General features: G+C 46.6%; 1 protein-coding gene across 1 annotated transcript in view; it reads left to right on the top strand.

Annotated features, from left to right (window-relative positions):
• The window catches only part of LOC129712547 (multiple C2 and transmembrane domain-containing protein 2-like), a 167,359-nt gene that overhangs the window by 41,442 nt on the left and 103,648 nt on the right, over positions 1 to 22,269 (top strand). The window contains exon 4 of the mRNA XM_055661038.1: positions 2,810 to 2,924. Coding sequence (XP_055517013.1) covers positions 2,810 to 2,924 — 115 coding nt within the window. The remainder of the gene's footprint in view (positions 1 to 2,809; positions 2,925 to 22,269) is intronic.

Below are 22,269 nucleotides of genomic sequence, written 5' to 3' on the forward strand. Positions count from 1 at the left end.
GAAACAGGCCAGGTTGGGGCGAGTTTCCCCCCCCCACGGCCACGGGTACCATGTAATCCCGTGCTACCTGCTCCATGGTCAGATAGTCGGCGACTAAACCGTCTCCCCCACCTGGTTTGCCAGGTGAGGAGGGGGCTGTGGACCCCCAGCAGGACCAAAAACAAGACCTGTCAAAGGGCGGATGAGCTTCAACGGCCATCCACACTTCACTAGAAGTTGCAATCACTGTTGTACACGACATTGTAAGGAATGATGATACACACACACACACACACACACACACACACGTACACACACACACACACACACACACACACACACACACACACACACACACACACACACACACACACACACACACACACACACACACACACACACACACACACACACACACACACACACACACACACACACACACACAAACACACACACACTTCTTGTACTTCCAGTGGCGGAAGTCCGCAGGAACTGGAGGACAGAGATGTGTGGTGCGTCCGTCACCGTTCCCGTCGGAAACCAGCGCCACTGCGTCGCTAATGTTTTCAACGATGATGAATGAATGAAACAGGCCCTTCAGCCCACCGAGTCCCTGCTAACCACCAATCACCCATTCACGCTAGTTCTATGGTATTCCACTTTCTCATCCACTCCCTACACACTGTGGCATTCTCTAGAGGCTAATTAACCTACAAACCTGCACTTGTTTGAGACGCGGAAGAAAACTTGCAGGGAGAATGTGCAACCGCCTAGCAACCAGTCTGAAGAAGGGACTCGATCCGAAACGTCACCTATCCATATTCCTTGGTGCCTATTCCTTGGTAAACCAACATCCAAAAGTCCCTTGTTTCTACTTCTGTTCTGCTGCACAAACTGATCCACATCATTAGTTCCGCTAGAGTTGTCCCGGATAGAGTGGATGCGGACAGGATGTTTCACCAGTGGGAGAGTCTAGGACCAAATCACACAGGCTCAGAATTAAAGGACGTTCCTTTAGGAAGGAGATGCGGAGGAATTTCTTTAGCCGGGGGGTGGTGAATCTGTGGAATTCATTGCCACTGTAGGCTGTGGAGGCTAAGTCGGTGGTTGATTTTAAGGCGGAGATAGATAGATTCCTGATGGTATGGGTGACAGGGATTATGTGGAGAAGGCAGGAGAATGGGGTTAGCAGGGTGACATGGAGGAGCCACGGTGTAGACTTGATGGGCCGAATGGCCAAATTCTGCTCCGATACTTTCTGAATTTAGTGTTAACATTAGGCTGCACTCACACAGGGCTGCACACACAGCTGGTTAAACCTCGCCTCTGGTTGAACTGCTGTTAATAAAACGGGACCTTTGATTATCTCAAATAAACATTCAGCAATATTTGACGGAAATGTAACCACTTCATAATTCAAGTATTTTTTCCCCCCACAGTTAAAATAAACAAATCAGGCATTTATTAGAACATTGAAACTGATTTAAAATTAACATAAACAATTCCTAGTCAGCCTTCCTTTGCCAGCAGTGTTCCTCCTGTTCACACAGGGAGTGGTGAGTCTGTGGAATTCCCTGCCTCAGAGCGCAGTGGAGGCCGGTTCTCTGGATGTTTTCAAGAGAGAGCTAGATAGGGCCCTTAAAGATAACGGAGTCGGGGGATATGGGGAGAAGGCAGGAACGGGGTACTGATTGTGGGTGATCAGCCATGATCACATTGAATGGTGGTGCTGGCTTGAAGGGCCGAATGGCCTACTCCTGCGCCTATTGTCTAATGCATTACAGCTGTTGGCTTGGGATTAATGCAGCATATACTCAGTTGCACATCCTCTTAGAACTGGGAGACTTTGGAAGACCCACAGTGGTGCAGCAGGTGGAGTTTAGGTTAGAAATACAGCGCGGAAACGGGCCCTTCAGCCCACCGGGTCCGCGCCGACCAGCGTTCCTCGAACTTTAACACCATCCTACACACACTAGGGACAATTTACACTTTAAACAAGCCAGTTAACCTACAAACCTGCACGCCTTTGGGATGTGGGAGGAAACCGGAGCTTCCGGAGGAAACCCACACAGTCGCAGGGAGAACGTGCAAACTCCACACCGCCTGTACCCGAGGTTGGGATTGAACCTGGGTCTCTGGTGCTGTGAGGCAGCAGCTCTACCGTATTTATTGTATAGTGAGGCTCTAGGATGGAGTAGAACTGCGTCTACAGTCACCAAGTGTCTTGCTGCAGTTAATGCATTATTACCATAATACTTTAAGATGCTGGTCTACAAGATAGACACAAAATGCTGGAGTAACTCAGCGGGTCAGGCAGCATCTCTGGAGAAAAGGTATGGGTGATGTTTCGGATCAAGACCCTTCTTCAGTGACCAGAAACATCACCCCATTCCTTCTCTCCAGAGATGCTGCCTGTTCCGTAGAGTTACTCCAGCATTTTGTGTCTCTTGCTGTGATAGTGGTGATTGAACTGCTAGTCTGCTCGCCCTGTCGTCCATAGAGGCTGGTTTTTAAGGTGACCATGGGCTTTGAAACATGAATGAATGAATGAATGAATGAATGAATGAATGAATGAATGAATGAATGAATACTTTATTGTCACAAGTGATAAGTCGCAGTGAAATTCTTAGCTTGCAATCCCAAGGTATGTGAATAGTCACTATGTAAAGGGCGCTTAGAAAGTTATGAATTATCCCTGGAGCCATGTTCCCCCTTTGTTCTCCCCCTCTCACCCTCATCATGGCAGTCCCCCCTCCCAAGTCGGGCCCTTGGCATCATTGACTGGGAAGCAGGGGCTGGTTAACGGGGATTTGTTTTGTTTGTGTTCTAGGCCTTGGAGCAACAAGAAGGGAAAAGTAGCGACCCGCCATTATCACGAGTCCCCTCGTACCTGCTGAAGATTCACCTGAAGGAGGGACGTCACCTGGTCGTTCGGGACCGCTGCGGTGAGCAACTTCACTGTGTTCCGCCTCGCGACACTGGCTCCTGCTGCTGCAAGGATCAACACATTAGCTGCACAGAGCAAATCTGCCAACTGTTGTGTACATGGACTTGCTTGCTGCATGTTCTGCCCTTCCAATGCTGTGCACAGTTGCAGAGGTTGTGCGGGAGGGAGACAAAGAACTCGGAGAAAACCCACGCCGTTTTCTCCGTGATCTTCCGTTTCCAACACTCCAAAGACGTACAGGTCAGTAGGCTGATTGGCTTGGTGTAAATGTAAATTGTCCCCAGTGTGTGCAGGATAGTGTTAGTGTTAGTGTTCACTGGTCAGTGCAGGCTCGGTGGGCCAAAGGGCCGGTTTCTGCGCTGTATTTCTAAACTAAACTGGTTTAGTTCCAGAGTACCAGCCAAACATGGTTGTGTATAAGAATAAAAAAGAACTGCAGATGCTGGTTTAAATCGAAGGTAGACACAAAATGTTGGAGTAACTCAGCGGGTGAGGCAGCATCTCTGTAGAGAAGGAATGGGTGACGTTTCGGGTTGAGACCTTTCTGCAGACTGATTGAGACATGGTTGTGTGTTGCTCAACTGGGGGAACAAGTGTGGCCAGCGGAGCTTGGAGGTCAGGGTCAATACTTCCTGGTTGATGTTATCACCATCATATTTAATTAATATTTTCAGTTGAACTTTCCCAGGTAAAAAATAAATGAGCTGAATTGAGTTTAGTTTATTGTCGCATGTACCGAGTGTAAAGAAGTGTCTTCAACACACTGTGACTTGACTTATTATATTCATACTGTGGCATTACAGAGAGCACTAGCTGTACGTGGTCTGTCACAGAAACTAGAGAGCGATATGTGGTGTGGAGGTTGTAATTATACTTGTGATATGGGGAGTGGTTAGTAATGCAAGAAAGTTCGATCAAAGCTAGTCCGAGGATCTTCAAAGAGGTAGAAACATAGACATAGAAATAGGTGCAGGAGTAGAGGCCATTCGAGCCCTTCGAGCCTGCACCGCCATTCAATATGATCATGGCTGATCATCCAACTCAGTATCCTGTACCTGCCTTCTCTCCATACCCCCTGATCCCTTTAGCCACAAGGGCCACATCTAACTCCCTCTTAAATATAGCCAATGAACTGTGGCCTCAACTACCTTCTGTGGCAGAGAATCCAGAGAGAATAGTAGATAGTAGTTCAGGACCGCTCTCTAGTTGGTGATAGGACGGTTCAGTTGCCTGATAACAACTAGGAAGAAACTGTCCCTGAATCTGGAGGTGTGTGTTTTCACACTTCTGTACCTCTTGCCCGACGGGAGAGGGGAGAAGAGGGAGTGACCGGGGTGTGACTCGTCCTTGCCGAGGCAGCGCGTGGAGTGTAGATGGAGTAGATGGAAGGGAGGTTGGTTTATGTGACGGTCTGGGCTGTGTCCACAATTCGCTGCGATTTGTTGCGGTCTCCGTCCCCGAACCAAGCTGTGATGTATCCCGATAAAATGCTTACTGCTGCCAACTCTGGTTTTGTACGTTGAAGAGTTTTTCTTCAGAAGTAAACATTTGTTTTAACCTGCACAATGGTTGTTAGAAGGAAAATCCGAGGGAACATAATGAATAATCTCAAAGTATTTGCAGTTAAGGTTGGCCGTTTGTTTGCAGTTCTATAGTCTTTATGACTAAATCAATATTTTATACAGCGTAAATATAAGCCCACGTAAATCTCAATTGACCTTGGTCATCATTAGTTGTAAGCAAGACAGCTTGTGAATCTGAACCAGATGCCTGAATCAGCTAATCATTAGACTATGTGGGGAAAAAGCTGAATAATTTAATATTTAATAAGAAACCAGAGGGTTCAAATGGAATATTTAGTTCAAATATCCTGGTGAGCATAATTTGTAAAGGGCCTGTCCCACTTGTGTGATTTTTTCGGCGACTGCCGGCACCCGTCATAGTCGCAGCAGGTCGCCAAAAATGTTCAACATGTTGAAAATCCAGCGGTGACCAGAACAAAGTACAACTCTTTGGGCGACTAGACACGATCATACAGGCTTCACCTGTCCCGCTGAGTTGCTGACTCCAGCATTTTGTGTCTATCTTTGGTTTAAACCAGCATCTGCAGTTCCTTCCCACCCACATAGCTCCTCTGGCAGCTCGTTCCTTAGACGTGATGAAGGAACTTCATCCACTCTGGTGTATATGACACAAAACTAATCTGTATTTGAATCTGAATCTATAAGAAAGTTCCTCCTCTGGCAGCTTGTTTATTTTTACACCTATCGCCCTTCGGGTGTAAAAACAAAATTCCCCTCGGATTCCTATTAAATCTTTCTTCCCCCCCCCCCCCCCCCCCCCCCCCCCCCCCCCCCCCCCGTCCCCCCTCACCCCCCCCCCCCCCTATGTCCCTCAGAAACCTATGTCTCAATTCTCAATTACAACATCCAGATGACCTTGCTCCCTGACATATATTCCTTCAGCATTGATCCTGTACTAGGTACTGAGGCCACATCCTTTAGACACAAGGCCCTTTACGACACAATAAACAGACAGTTTAGAGAAGAATAGTTTGTTTAAGCATTGATAGGGAGGAAATGTATCCTCTGTTAATTGTGCTAAACTTGGCACTGTCACTGAATGTCGGGATTGCCAGTGGTATATGTGTGGATAAAGGCAAGGAGTTTAGATCAGATTAGTTGGGAGATAGACAATGGAAGCAGGCCCGTCAGCCCTCAGAGTCCACCTGTCTGTACGGAGTTTGCACGTTCTCCCCTTGACCTGTGTGGGTTTTCTCCAGACGCTCCGGTTTCCTCCCACACTCCAAAGACGTGCGGGTTTGTGGGTTAGTTGGCTTCTGTAAATTGTCCCTAGTGTGAGTAGAATAGACCTTGTGTACGGGTGATTGGTTTTCAGTGCAGGCTCAGTGGGCTGAAGGGCCTGTTTCCATGCTGTATCGCAAGATAAACTGTGTTAGCAACCAGCTGGACTCTGTAACGTTTCTGGCTTGAAACGTTTAAATGGTATCCTCATGAGTAACTTTAGTGTCAAGAACAGTCCCGGTCATGTATTTAAAGTTGGCACTATTTAAAGTTTGTTTGGCAGAAGTTATGTTGAAGACTTTGTTTTATCTGCAGGGCAGTGCAGTCATTGAGAGCCAATTAATAACTAAGTTCCATTGAGTAATTACTAGAGGGATGTATCATAATGACAAACTGTGAGCTTGAGTTAGCGGGAGGACCATATCAGTGGCCTGGGCTGTGATTAGATGCAGTGGTGGAGCTGTGATACAATTTGTAGCAGCTTTGAACCAGGTAATACCAGATAGAAAGCCTCGAAAAGCAAAAACCAGCAATCGGCACGGTGGAGCAGCGGTAGAGTTAGGCCCCTGTCCCACTTAGGAAACCTGAACGGAAATCTCTGGAGACTCTGCGCCCCACCCAAGGTTTCCGTGCGGTTCCCGGAGGTTGCAGTTGGTTGCCGGAGGTTGCAGGTAGTGGAAGCTTGTAGGGAGACTGACAAAAACCTCCAGGAACCGCATGGAAACCTTGAGTGGGTCGCAAAGTCTCCAGAGGTTTCCGTTCAGGTTTCCTAAGTGGGACAGGGGCATTACTGCCTTACAGCGAATGCAGCACCAGAGAACCAAGTTAGATCTGTACAGAGTTTGTTCGTTCTCCCCGTGACCTGCGTGGGTTTTCCGGGTGCTCCGGTTTCCTCCCACACTCCAAAGACATGCAGATTTGTAGGTTCACTGGCTTTGGTATAAATGTTACATTGCCCTAGTGTCAGTAGGATAGCGGTAGAGTGCAGGGATCGCTGGTCGGTGTGAGCTAAAGGGCCCGCGCTGTATCTCAAAACTAAACAAACCTTGCAAACATTGGCAATGCTCGGCAGTTGTGATTAGACTTGAGATCTCAGCTCAATAGTGTAAGAAAGAACTGCAGATGCTGGTAAAATCGAACGTAGACACAAAATGCTGGAGTAACTCAGCGGGTGTGGCAGCATCTCTGGACAGAAGGAATGGGCGACTTTTCGGGTCGAAACGTCGCCCATTCTTTCTCTCCATAGATGCTGCCTCACCCGCTGAGTTACTCCAGCATTTTGCATCTACCTTCAGCTCGATAGTCTTCTGCCAGAGCTGAGGAAAGTCCACAATCTAACGCATCTCAAGTTACGGACTCGCGGAAGGAGTGGAGAGAACAAAGGAGGTGTCTGTAGTCGGGTGGAGATCTGGACAGCTTCCTGTGGTTCTGGTTTTCATTTTCAATGGATGTTACCTGATTCTCTGGAGCGATTCCAGCATTAGGTTTGTGTTTTCAGATTTCCAGTAACTGAATTTGTTTTCCCATGGTCTTGGTTTGCCATGGTAACGATATTATATTGTCACTTGTACCCAGGTACAGTGAAGATCTTTGTTTTTGCATATAAAGGAGACCACAACATTACAAAACGTACTCATCCCTTCTCTCCTTACCAACATGCTTTTATCTGCTTTTTGTCCTCCTTTGACTGGTTTTCATTTCCAGACTGTGTCCACCCATCTGCCAGTCATTCACCTGTATCCACCTATCACTTGTTAAAAGAAGGATCTGCAGGAGCCTAGTTATACTGAAGATAGGCACAAAGTGCTGGAGTAACTCAATGGGTCAGGCAGCATCTCTGGAGAGAAGGAATGGGTGATGTTTCGGGTCGAGACCCTTCTTCAGGCTTCAAACCTCATACCCTTTTTCTCCAGAGATGCTGCCGGACCTGCTGAGTTACTCCAGCACTTTAGCCAATAGACAATTGGTGCAGGAGTAGGCCATTTGGCCCTTCGAGCCAGCACCGCCATTCAATGTGATCATGGCTGATCATCCCCAATCAGTTCCCTGTTCCTGCCTTCTCCCCATATCCCCGGATTCCTCTATTTTTAAGAGCCCTGTCTAGCTCTCTCTTGAAAGCATCCAGAGAACCGGCCTCCACCGCCCTCTTTGAGGCAGAGAATTCCACAGACTCACAACTCTCTGTGAGAAAAAGTGTTTCCTCGTCTCTGTTCTAAATGGCTTACCCCTTATTCTTAAACTGTGGCCCCTGGTTCTGAACTCCCCCAACATCGGGAACATGTTTCCTACCTCAAGTGTGTCTAAACCCTTAATAATCTTATATGTTTTGTTCTGGACACAGTCTAGTCCTGCCATCAGCCTATTCTGGTTATGGGATGGGCAGGAGATAGTTAGTTTCCACTGACAACGCAGAGCTGATGTCATCAAAATGGCCACCGGTTCAAGTGAGATTGTTATTTCTATTTGAAGTTGTGGTTGGAAGTTTTATGGGCAGTTCATAAGTTCTAGGAACAGAATTTGGCCATTCTGTCCATCAAGACCACTCCTCCATCCAATCATGGCTGATCTATCTCTCCCTCCTTACCCTGTTCTCCTGCCTTCTCCCTATAACCCCTGACACCCGCACTAATCAAGATTGGAGATAGGACTGGCTTAGAGGGATACGGGCCAACCAACGGCAGGTGGGACTGGTGCAGAAGGGGCACGTTGGTCGGTGTAGGCAAGTTGTTTTCATGCTGTACGTCTCTGACTCTATGTTGGGTGACAGCCAATATGGTATTGAAAGTGGAAAACAAATGCAAAATGCTGTAAATTAAAACTAAAAACACAGTGTTGGAGGCACTCAGTGGGTTAGATGCCGTCTATGTTGCTTTGTTTTTTAAATTGCCCATTAGTGGTCCTTGATTGGAAGAATCGGGTGCATCTGGACCGATTGCCAGTGAAATAGCAGTCTTCCAATGACTGCCAGCATACAGCAATGGGGAAACTCCTTTTTACCGGCAACGCTGATGTGTTGTGACATTATACATTAATTCTCAGAAGACAGTTTCCCAGCCAAATGGAGAAACAAATATGAATTGTACTTCAGCAGTTGTTGCAAATCTGCTGCAGTAAAAGCCCATTGTTTGTGTTGAGATTAGTTTAGATTAGAGAACACAAATGGATGGTTGAAATGTGTGTGTTGAGAGCATTTGGTCTTGTGTGAAGCTCAGCTACAAACATATAAATGCATTCTTGTTTACTTTATTGATTCTCCAACATTTTGGGGCATAATTGGTTGTACGAAACTATCCGCTAAAATGTGGGAAGAAGGAACTGCAGATGCTGGTTTCCATTGAAGATGGACACAAAATGCTAAAGTAACTCAACGGGTCAGGCAGCATCTCTGGAGAAAAAGGAATAGGTGATGTTTCAGGTTGAAACCTTAATAATAATAATATTAATTCAGATTCAAAGGTAGACAAAAGTGCTGGAGAAACTCAGCGGGTGCAGCAGCATCTATGGAGCGAAGGAAAAAGGCAATGTTTCGGGCCGAAACCCTTCTTCAGACTAATTCAGATTCAAATCCCTGGTCTGAAGAAGGGTCTCGACCCGAAACATCACCTATTCCTTTTTCTCCGGCTGAAATGTCGTGATGTTTACATATGGAGCCACAAGAGACTGCAGATGCTGGAATCTTGAGCAAAACACAAAGTGCTGGAGTAACTCAGTGTGTCAGGCAGCATTTGCGGAGGGAATGGACAGACAACGTTTTGAGTCGGGACCTTTATTCCAATTCTAATAGATGGTTAGATTAATTCAGATTCAATTTAATTGTCATTGTCAGTGTACAGTACAGAGACAACGAAATGCATTAACAAAGGTTACCTGAAGATTTCAGACTACAAGTGCTTTTGATATTGTTAAAACCTTTTGTAAATCAGCTTAATTTTAACTTTGATCAGCAAATTATTTTTAATTGTACAGTTTTGACTACACATTTTATAATTGGTTTTGGCCGAGAATATCTGTCAATGTTTTAGCCATTTTGTTGTTACTGCTGGCAATATAAGGCTCGAAGGGCCGAATGGCCTACTCCTGCACCTGATTTCTATAAGGTACCTGCAGGAATTAATTCAACCAGTGGGTGGTGAATCTGTGAAATTTGTTGCCACGGATGGCAGTGGAGGCCAAGTCAATGTGTACTTCTAAAGTGGGGAGTAATAGGTTCTTGATTACTGCGGGTGTCGGGTTATGGGGAGGATGCTGGAGAATGGGGTTGAGAGGGAAAGATAGATTGGAAGACAGACACAAAATGCTGGAGTAACTAAAGGGCCTGCCCACTCGAGCTATCAAACCCTGCAGGGTCTAATTCAAATCTTTATCCGAGACCACAAATGGCCACTGGGCAGAAGGCATCACATACCAACAATCTAATTGCCACTTTTAATGATGCCACAGACTGGTTGCCAATCCAACATTCCACTCAACATTCCCAGAATGTTTTCCTCGCTTGTCAGTGTCCCCACCCCTCTCTGTTCACGCCTCTTCTCTCCTTAACCTCACAGCGTTTTGTTTAGTTTAGAGACCCAGCGCGGAAGCCCCCTGAGTCCGCACCGACCAGCGATCCCCAACACTAGCACTAGGCCACACGCATAGAATCATTTACAATTTTACCCAAGCCAATTAGCCGACAAACCTGCACGTCTTTGGAGTGTGGGAGGAAACCGGAGCACCCGGAGAAAACCCGCGCAGGTCACGGGGAGAACGTACAGACTCTGCACAGTCAGCACCTGTAGTCGGGATCGAATGTGGGTCTCTGGCGCTGTGAGGCAGCAACTCTACCGCTGCGACACCGAGCCACCTTTTCATTCTTGGCCTTTGCCCACCTATCTGTGGTGAAACCAGCCCTTACCTGTATCCACCCATCACTTGCCAGTCTTTGTCCCATCCCCACCTCTCTTCCAGTTTTCTCCCCCTCCCTCGTGGTCAGGATCAAACTCTGTTCTCTAGTATCGTCTTCAGACATGAGTAGCAACAATTTCCACAGCCTACCCTCTGGGAAGATCACCATTAACCAATTCTAAAGCCAGGACACACATTTCTTTGTGCAGGAAGGAACTGCAGATGCTGTAGATAGACACACAATGCTGGAGTAACTCAGCGGGACAGGCAGCATCTGTGGAGGGAAGGAATAGGCGATGTTTCGGGTCAAGACCCTTTTTCAGACACCCATTTCTTTGCTTGTCTCATCCTAAGTTTAACTGCGATAGTTGCAACAAAGATTTAAGCAGGGCTTTGAAATTTTTTTTAATTTTTGCATCTAACAAAACTCACTGAGTTAGTGCATGAGTCAAGGATGAGGAGAGGCTGCTGCGTAAGAAACTGAAAGAAGCAGAGGTTGTTGCAACATTTCATTGCATTTTGAACATCCTCGCTCATTGGAGGGAATGGGCAGCTCTCTGAAGCACTGTTTAAGAAGGAACTGCAGATGCTGGAAAATCGAAGGTAGACAAAAAATGCTGGAGAAACTCAGTGGGTGAGGCAGCATCTATGGAGCGAAGGAAATAGGCAACGTTTCGGGTCGAGACAATGCTGCCTCACCCGCTGAGTTTCTCCAGCATTTTTGTCTAACTCTCTGAAGCAAGTGTGAATGCAGTTGATCATAATGTATTCTCTCTATTTTAATCTCAGTCCTTGGCAGTAACTATGATTTCACACTTTGAAGTTGTGATCAAGACTGTCTTATCTATCGCCTTTCATATTTCGATGAACTCCCGTAAGCCTCACCTATAATTGCATTTGCAGGGAGCAGCATCCAATCGCACTTTGTCCTTTCTTTCACATGTAGATCAGCCTCGGTGCTATCTTTATCTTGCTGATGATTTTTGAGAGAAGAACTAAAGATGATGGTTAGGATCAAAGGAGTACGGATGCTGGTTTATACCAAAGATAGACACAGAGTGCTGCAGTAACTCAGCGGGACAGGCAGCATCTCTGGAGAGAAGGAATGGGTAACGAGACCCTTCTTTAGACTGAAAGTCACAAGCGATATAGATGATGATGTAGATAGATACAGAACAAATCAATGAAAGATATGCAAAACAAGTATCAATGATAAAGGAAACGGGTCAGTGTTAGCTGTTTGCTAGGTGAGAACGAGAAGCTGGTGTGACTTGGGTGTGGGGGGGGGGGGGGGGGGGGGGGAGGGAGAGGGAGAGAGAGAGAGAGAGATTGCAGAGGTAAGTTAGAGAAATCAATATTCATGTTACTGGCTTGAGTCTACACCAGTCCTGCCCAACCATTAAATTGGGAAACATCGCCACCCCTGGGTTAAACTAAACATTGCAGGCGAGGGCAAGATTAACTTCACCATTGGCAGACTGTCATCATTGAAATTACTTGTTGGGTATTTGGTATCAAATCAAAGTGTTTATTTTAGTTTAATTGCATTTTGTAATGTGGATACGTGGAGCAAAATCTCTGATAAACTTAATGTCAACATTATTAGCAAGAGTGGGTCTGCTCTGGTTTAGTTGAGTTTAGAGATACAGCGCGGAAACAGGCCCTTCGGCCCACCGAGCCCGTGCCGACCAGAGATCCCCGCACACTAATGCTATCCCACACACACTAGGGACAATTTACATTTATACCAACGCCAATTAATCTACATACCTGTGTAAGAAAGAACTGCAGATGCTGGTTTAAATCAAAGGTAGACACAAAATGCTGGAGTAACTCGGCAGATGAGGCAGCTTCTCTGGAGAAAAGGAATAGGTGGCGCTTCGGGTCGAGACCTTTCCTCAGAGACCTACAAACCTCCACGTCTTTGGAGTGTGGGAGGAAACCGGAGATCCTGGAGAAAACCCACGCAGGTCACGGGGAGAACATGCAAACTCCGTACAGACAGCTCCGAACTCGGGTCTCTGGCGCTGTGAGGCCGCAACTCTACCGCTGCGCCACCGTGCTCTAGTTGAAGCACTATACCTCCGTGAACCATTATTTGCCCAGCAACGTAATGAGATTAGAAGATTCACCGAGAGTTAAAGAGGTGATGGGTTCTATCTAACTGGTTTCTCCAATGTCTGGAGGGGAAATCTAGTTTTGTTTAGCTTACTTTAGTTATTTTGTCATATGTACTGAGGTACAGGAAAGTGTTTGTTGCGTGATATCCAGTCAGCAAAGACTATACATGATTACAATCAAGCTGTCCACAATATACAGATACAGCATAAAGGGAATAACGTTTAGTGCAAGACAAAGTCCAGTACAGTCTGATTAAAGATTGTCCAGGGGCTCCAAGTACAGTAGGTGGGAGGTCAGGACCACTCTCTAGTTGTTGATAGGATGGTTCATTTGCCTGATGATAGCTGGGAAGAAACTGTTCCTGAATCTGGAGGTGTGCAGTTTTCACACTTCTGTACCTCTTGCTTGATACAAGAGGGAGTAACCGGGTTCAATACTGACTACGGGTGCTGTCTGTGCAGAGTTTGTACGTTACCCTTGTGACCGCGTGGATTTTCTCCGTGTGCTCCGGTTTCCTCCCACACTCCAAAGACGTACAAGTTTGTACGGGGATCGCTGGTCGGCGCAGGCTTGGTGGGCCGAAGGGCCTGTTTCCGCGCTGTATCTCTAAAGACTAAATAAAACAAGTGAAGTCCCTTATCTGCTGACACTTTATCTATTATCTTCACTTGGAGTTGGATGAAACTTTTAGTCATGGGAATGGAGCTCACACAACACAGGCCCTCTCAAGATAACACGTTTCATTTAGTGTCTGAATCTGCGAGCTTGAGATAGTGGTGGGTTGGACATTGTGCTGTGCAAAGGTCATGGCCAGCTGGTTGTGTGTCTTCTTGCCATCTGCATTCGTGCCAAGGCCCTCTGCTATTTATGGATGTAGGACATGCCAGGAATGCCAAGAATAACAAGCAGCAAATCAGGTCAAACAGGTTGCCTCTGTGGTAAAAGATCAGTGTTTGATATAGATATGCCATTTATTGTCACTATACATGTACAGTGAAACTGAAAGCTGCTCGTACTCAGTGCATACATACAATTTAGCACAAAAAACAAGAAACAGAAAAAAAAACAAAAAACAGAAGGGAGATGGGGGGGGGGGGGGGGGGGGGGGAATAGGTGCACAAATTCTGCGGCGCTACATTCATATATACATATATACAGATGGAAGTCCGTGTTGGGCGGTGTAGTCAGTGCATGTGTGAATTTGAATTTATAGTAGATATAATTCTCGGAAAGCAACTATTTCTGAGTCTGTTTGTCCTGGATTTGATGCACCTTTGGGCTTGGAGCTTTGAAGGAGCTGCCCTGCTCCGAACCTTTCATCCACCCAGCATCAGTGGGGCACAAAAGTGTACACTTTACAAAAGAGCCACGTTCTTTAGTTTGCATATTTATGAGCATCTGTGAACCAAACATGCCATTGTCTAATCCTCTAATTATGAAAGGCTAATGTTGCCAAGCACTGATCAACACAGAGTGCTGGAGTAACTCAGCGGGTTAGGCAGCATCTGTGGAGAACATGGATAGGTGACGTTTCACAGAGTGCTGGAGTAACTCAGCGGGTCAGGCAGCATCTGTGGAGAACATGGATATGTGACGCTAAGGAAATGGGTAACTCAGCGGGTTCGGCAGCCGTGGAGGACCCTTCCGGGTTTCACCCGAAGTAACGGGTCAGGCCTATTTCCAGAACAGGGTTTCACCCTGGAAACTCAGCGGGCCTATTTCCTTAGAGCCAGGAATGCTGGGTAACGTGCGGGCCATAACCCTAGGTTTCGGGTCAGGCCTATTTCCAGAAGGGTTTCGGCCCGAAATGTTGCCTATTTCCTTAGCTCCATAGATGCTGCTGCACCATAACTCAGTGGGTCAGGCAGCATCTGTGGAGAACATGGATAGGTGACGTTTCACAGAGTGCTGGAGTAATTCAGAGGGTCAGGCAGCATCTGTGGAGAACATGGATAGGTGACGTTTCACAGAGTGCTGGAGTAACTCAGAGGGTCAGGCAGCATCTGTGGAGAACATGGATAGGTGACGTTTCACAGAGTGCTGGAGTAACTCAGCGGGTCAGGCAGTTTGTACGTTCTCCCTGTGACCTGCGTGGGTTTCTCTGGGAGCTCCGGTTTCCTCCCGCACTACAAAGACGGGCAGGTTTGTGGGTTAATTGACTTGGTGAAATTGTAAATTGTTCTAGTGTGTGTAGGGCAGTGTTAGCGTGCTGGGATCGCTGGTCGGCGCGGACACGGTGGGTCTGTTTCAGCGCTGGCATCTCTATACTAAACTAAACTAACACGTGCTGGTGAAACTTTGAATGTGTGAGGATTCCCTGTGTAAAATTGAGCGGCTGTGCCCTCTAGTGGATCCCCTGCAAATCACATGCTTCAACACTGAGGCCTTTCTGGATAAATCATTCAATGCTGATTTAAGGGGCTGTACGAGCTAATTCCAAGAGCTCTCCCAAGTTTAAAAAAAAACCAAAAAACTCGTGGTAAGCACGTAGAATGCACGTCGTCGGGGACGTCGGAGTTCGGTAACGCTAACGTCTCTTCGGGAAGACTGGCTCGTGTTAACGCTAACGAGCGGCCATTACCCTCTCCAAGTTCGAATCGGGTTCGAATCTCACAACTAAGTTACAGAGTAAGCTCCCTGTGATTAAGGGGGGACTGATAGAGGTCTGAGAGGGATTTTGTGGACAACAACAGCGGACATTTCAGAAAACAGAAGTTTTAGTCCTTTACGAGAGTGGTAGCCCCGAAGTACCTATCGGATAGCATATGGATGAGAAGGGAATGGAGGGTTACCAGGTGGGACTAAAAAAAAGTTGTCCAAGTTCGAGATCGGGTGCTGTAATGAAATATGGTTATATGGGGGGGGAAACTCAAGAACTCTTGAATTAGCTCGTACAGTGGGACAGCCCCTTTTCTTGTCACGTGTGCAAAGCACAGTAATTCTTTTCCCATCAATCACACATGCACGAGTCTCCATATCTTGGCACCATTTGCAAAAATAAGTTGGATCCTTAAGCTCGATGTACGGGACTGGTTCAGTTTATTGTCACGTGTACCAAGGGACAGTGAAAAGCTTTTTGTTGCCTGCTAACCAGACAATACACGATTACAATCGAGCTGTTTCTAGGGAATAATGTGTCCTGGACGAGCTTCTTGAATTGATCCATCTGGCAGAGGTTCTTTTGTGATCAGTTTAACGTGAAACCATCCAGAGATGATTTGAACTTGCCCTGGGGTCAGTGTTGCTTAGCGACCTCTGACCCTGTGGTCTTTTGCCTCCACATCTGTCAATGTCCTAGCATGGGTTGACAACATCTGGGCAGTTGGGAGAGGTCCGTCGCCGTTGACCGGACCACGGTTGGTGAAGGGTTAAGGCCTTGTCCCACTTGCGTGTCCTTGGCACGCAATTTACGTGACCTCGTCCATCGCATTGAGGCGCACGGGCATCGTGTGGCAGCGTGGGGCCGGTCCCACTGAGGAGCACGGAGGGATGTGGAGTTGTGCGCGATATCGCGCGGCGCTCCGAAATTTTGTAGCGAACGAAATCTTTGCGCGACAACGGCCTATCGCGGAACTGTCGGCCAAAGTGGGAAAGGCCCAAGACCCTGGCGTGACGCAACATCTCACCTTCAACAGCAGCAGAAGCAGGCAAACGATCGCCGAGCTCGGCCTGGGGCTCACGGCCGTTGCGGTCCGGATCCGCCCCCACTTCTACTCCCTGAGTGGGGCCAAGAAAATTGAAGATAAACACAAAATGCTGGAGCAACTCAGTGGGACCGGCAGCATCTCTGGAGAGAAGCAATGGGTGACGTTTCGGGTCGAGACCCTTCTTCAGTCTGAAAGAAGGGTCTTGACCTGAAACATCACCCATTGCTTCTCTCTGAAGATGCTGCCAGTCCCGTTGAGTTACTCCGGCTTTTTGTGTCCGTCTTCAAATGACGTCAAACGCTCCAGACGGCTGAGCGGACGCATGAAGTCGCGCCTCCACGCGACGACGAGGTCCCGTAATTAGCGTGCTAAGGACATGTAAGTGGGACAGGGGGCTTTAGTGTCATCCTGATGTTCAGATCTGTGAAACTTTGCCCCCTGCTGTAGGCTGGTTTCAGGTGATAAATCAAGTGTAAATCAAACTCTCTGCAGCGAATTAGAGGATGGGGATCTGAAGGTGGGGACAGGCCAGAACTGAAGAGACAAACATGGAAACATGCCTTTTGACATCGATTTCACGGCCACCATCGATAATCCTATCTTCTACTTTCGCATCCTACACACTAGGGACAACTTACAGAAGCCAATTAACCTACAAACACAAGTCTTTGGAGTGTGGGAGGAAACCGGAGCACCCGGAGAAAACCCACGTGGTCCGAGGGAGAATGTGAAAACTCTGTACAGACAGCACCCGTAGTAGGGATCGAAACCGGGTCTCTACCGCTGCGCAACTCTACTGCTGTGCCACCCTATGTTTTATATGTTGGTTTGTTGTTCAAACTGATACATCTGTTCTTTATCCCTGGCCTCTCATTAAAACTAAGAAAGCAATCCTTTCAGACACAAAATGCTGGAGTCACTCAGCGGGACAGGCAGCATCTCTGGAGAGACGTTTCGGGTCGAGACCCTTCTTCAGATTGATGCTTAACACCAATCCTTTTGCTTGGCACAGGAAGGTTTTGGATCATGAATGAAACAATATGTTGGGGGACTTTGTATGTTGGGTAAATATTTAGCTTGTACAGCTCGACAGAAAAAAGTACAGCATTTTTCATTTAATTCAACCAAATTCAGCTATTTATCACAACAAATGAAGATTTGGAGTACGAGGTGATTCAACTTCTAAGACTGTACTACATCTTTGATAAAGTTACACAACTGGCACCAGTTCTGTGCGAGTTCTCCAGGGTGCCGTAGTTTGCTCAATCAGTATTCTCCAGTTCTCTTTTACAGATGCTGCTCGGTCTGCTGCAAGGCAATGCCTTCCAAAACATCACAACTCACAGCTTTTTGAAAGAGCCTATGGCTCTTAGATAGACGCACAAAGCTGGAGTAACTCAGCGTGACAGGCAGCATCTCTGGAGAGAAGGAATGAGTGACGTTTCGGGTCGAGACCCTTCTTCAGACTGTGGCTATTAGTTTCGGATTGTTTCCGCGCCTTTTGCCCAGAGTATGTGGAACAACAACGACAAAAGGCTTTGTGATTGTCTTCACTGAAACCTGTGACTGTTTGCTGTGGTTTTGTGATTTTTTGGCTGCAAGTTTTCAACCAGAAACATTGACAATTCTCTCCCTCCACATGCTGCCAGAGGTGCCGAGTTCCTCCAGCAGTTTGCTTTTTGCATTCGATTTACTTTGTTGCGTTCGGCCGCCTGTTTTGAAAGATGTTCTTATCGAGTCGGAGCTGAACACGCTTCTCGGCATCTGCATACACAGGTGGAATCAGGGCTGCGATGTGAATGCTCTTTCCTTGACCTGGTTTTGAAAGATAGACAATAGGTGCAGGAGTAGGCCATTCGGCCCTTCGAGCCAGCACCGCCATTCAATGTGATCATGGCCGATCATCCCCAATCAGTACCCCGTTTCTGCCTTCTCCCCATATCCCCTGACTCTGCTATTTTTAAGAGCTCTATTTAGCTCTCTCTTGAAAGCATCCAGAGAACCCGCCTCCACCGCCCTCTGAGACAGAGAATTCCACAGACTCACCACTCTCTATGAGAAAAAGTGTTTCCTCATCTCCGTTCTAAATGGCTTACTCCTTATTCTTAAACTGTGGCCCCTGGTTCTGGACTCCCCCAACATCGGGAACATGTTTCCTGCCTCTAGCGTGTCCAATGCTTTTACTACTGAAGTTCGATGTTTGCTGTGTCGTTGGCACGTGATCTGATCCTCCTTGTTCTCCCACCTGGAACGCTTTCTCAGAAGAATGTGCTTTGATCTTGATTGAGCTGTTTTAATCCCCTGGACTGGATATCGTTTTAAATGTTGAAGGTGGACACAGAATGCTGGAGTAACTCAGTGGGTCAGGCAGCACCTCTGGAGAAAATGGATAGGTGATGTTTCGTGTTGGAACCCTTCTTCAGACGGAAAGTAGAGGGGCAGGAATTGGAGATAATTAAAGGCCAGAACAAAGCAGGGCCGGCAACAGATGACCAAGGAAGGGTGGAGCTCATGATGATCCATTGTTGGCTGGGGAAGAGGTAATAACGAGGGGATATAGGGGTGTGAACAGTGAAACTAGCAGGACCATTAGGGTGAGGGAGATAATGCAGGAGTTAGAAAAACATAGAAATTAGGTGCAGGAGTAGGCCATTCGGCCCTTTGAGCCTACACCGCCATTCAATATGATCATGGCTGATCATCCAACTCAGTATCCCGTACCTGCCTTCTCTCCATACCCCCTGATCCCCTTACAAGGGCCACATCTAACTCCCTCTTAAATATAGCCAATGAACTGGCCTCAACTACCCTCTGTGGCAGAGAGTTCCAGAGATTCACCACTCTCTGTGTGAAAAAGTTTCTTCTCATCTCGGTTTTAAAAGATTTCCCCCTTATCCTTAAGCTGTGACCCCTTGTCCTGGACTTCCCCAACATCGGGAGCAATCTTCCTGCATCTAGCCTGTCCCAACCCCTTAAGAATTTTGTAAGTTTCTATAAGATCCCCTCTCAATCTCCTAAATTCTAGAGAGTATAAACCAAGTCTATCCAGTCTTTCTTCATAAGACAGTCCTGACATCCCAGGAATCATTCTGGTGAACCTTCTCTGCACTCCCTCTATGGCAATAAGTCCTTCCTCCACTTACTTGAGTTGTACATTTATACCAATATAATACTGCTCCCTATGCTGTGTACTCAAAACAAAATTACAGTTATGAGAGAAATTAACTGATAGATGAGATTATAATTAATGAGACTTCAAAATTTCAATGTTTAGTTTAGAGATGCACTGCTCCTAAATAGATCCTTCAGCCCACTGAGTCCGTGCCAACCAGCGATCTCCGCTCACTAACACTATCCTACGCACACTGGGGACAATTTACAATTTTTACCAATGCCAAATAACCTACAAACCTGCACGTCTTTGGAGTGTGGGAGAAAACCGGAGAAAACCCACGCAGGTCACAGGGAGAATGTACAAACTCCGTACAGACAGCACCCGTAGTCAGGATCGAACCCGGGACTCTGGCGCTGTGAGGCAGCAACTCTACCGCTGTGCCATTTCTTGCTACTGTTTGTTTCTCTCGTTACAAGAAGGACATAATGACCCTTGTATCATCCTCACAACCGCTACGAACGACCCTCGCAACAGATGCAAAGACGTCTTATTACCGGAGAATTAGTCCATAATATTAAACTTCTGCTTTGAGATTAAGGCACCAGAAATGTTATTGTGATTTATTTTTTTATAATTTCACCATTGCCAGATTCTTTAAAATATTTGGAAACTAAATGACAGAAATGCTTTTTCTAACCAAAGACCACGAGAAGTCAATGTGACAATGTTTGACAAGACTTCATTGGAGTTGCAAAGATGCTGTGTTTGATATCTAAGAAGTACACAATTCCTTTACCATCTAGATCTTTAACACATGCTCGTGGGCCCACAGGGGGTCAGGGATCTTCGTTGCTTCTCTGGATGTTAATGTTTTGAAATTGTTTGACTTCCTTGGACATCTGCTTTCAGTAAACTTCAAATAGCCTCCTTTCAGAAACTCAACACTTTTGATTTTCTACTTTGTTATAAGAAGTGATATGTGGGAACAAACACCCGGACATGTGCGGAGAGATCTGAGACCCTCTTAATTGGAATTGTAATAACGTCATTGCTCTTCATCGGATCGGGCACTGTGAGAGGAGGCAAGGAGGGGAGCTCTTTGTTGTTGGGTAGTCTCTGGGATGGACTGGAACCATTTAGTTATGACCCTGGACCTCTTTGTATTCAAATCATTTGCAGACAATGGCTTTGAGGTGATGCCAGTTTGGCACTTCCTGTCAATACCCATTTTTCACAACTTGACTTGCAAAGTCTAAGATTTCTTCCGAAGGTACTGCGAGGGGAAAATCCATTCATCTTGAGTGCAGGAATTTCACTAAGCACGTGCCTGAAATAACTTTGTGTACACAGTTTGTGAAAGTCACATCTATCTTTCATCAGGCGCTCTGGTTTGGTGTCATAAATTCATCAGTTATAACCATATAACCATAAGAATTACAGCACGGAAACAGGCCATCTCGGCCCTACAAGTCCGTGCCGAACAAATTTTTTTTCCCCTTAGTCCCACCTGCCTGCACTCATACCATAACCCTCCATTCCCTTCTCATCCATATGCCTATCCAATTTATTTTTAAATGATACCAATGAACCTACCTCCACCAATTCCACTGGGAGCTCATTCCACACCGCTACCACTCTCTGCGTAAATAAGTTCCCCCTCATATTACCCCTAAACTTCTGTCCCTTAATTCTGAAGTCATGTCCTCTTGTTTGAATCTTCCCTATTCTCAAAGGGAAAAGCTTGTCCACATGAACTCTGTCTATCCCTCTCATCATTTTAAAGACCTCTATCAGGTCCCCCCTTAACCTTATGCGCTCCAGAGAATAAAGACCTAACTTATTCAACCGATCTCTGTAACTTAGTTGTTGAAACCCAGGCACACAGTTATAGAGGAAGAATTAGGCCATTTGGCCCATCAAGTCTATTCTGTGATTCGATCATGGCTGATCTACCTTTCCCACTCAACCTCAATCTCATGCCTTTGCCCCAGAACCCTTGACATCCTCATTAATCAAGAACCAGTCAATCCCTGCTTTAAAAACACCCAATGACGTGGCCTCCAAAGCCGTCTGTGGCAATAAATTCCACAGATTCACCACCTTCTGACTAAAGAAATTCCTCCCCATCTCCTTTCTAAATGTACGTCCATTCATTCTGAGGCTATGGCTGTGGAGGTGGTATCACTAGCGTAGGAGCAAGGTCGAAGGTCTTGCTAACTTTTCATTTAGTTTCAGTTATATTGATGATTGGACAATATTTTAATAATTTATTTCTTGCTATCTGGGTAGAGGAATTAGCTGAGGAATTAGCTGAGGAATTCGCTGAGGAATTCCCAGATCTACAACACCTCTGGTTCCAAATTTTCCATTGCCAACATCATTTAGTTTAGTTTAGAGATACAATGTGGAAACTGACCCTTCAGCCCACCGAGTCCATGCCGACCAGCGATCACCCGTACACTAGTTCCATCCTACGCGCTCGGGACAATTTACAGAACCCGATTAACCTAGAAACCTGCGGGTCTTTGGAGAGTGGCAGGAAACCGGAGCACCCAGAGAAAACCCACGCGGTCACAGGGAGAACATGCAAACTCCATACAGACAGCACCCTGTAGTCGGGATAGAACCCGGGTCTCTGGCACTGTGAGGCAGCAACTCTACCGCTGCGCCAACCAATGAATCTTCTATCCAATGGTGCCTGGGCCTAGACATGTTTGAGCACATTGGCTGCGAACGTCACCACAGTCCTTCACTAACAGTGCACTGTGTTAC

The sequence above is a fragment of the Leucoraja erinacea genome, chromosome 33 (assembly GCF_028641065.1).
Source record: "Leucoraja erinacea ecotype New England chromosome 33, Leri_hhj_1, whole genome shotgun sequence".
NCBI lineage: Eukaryota > Metazoa > Chordata > Chondrichthyes > Rajiformes > Rajidae > Leucoraja > Leucoraja erinaceus.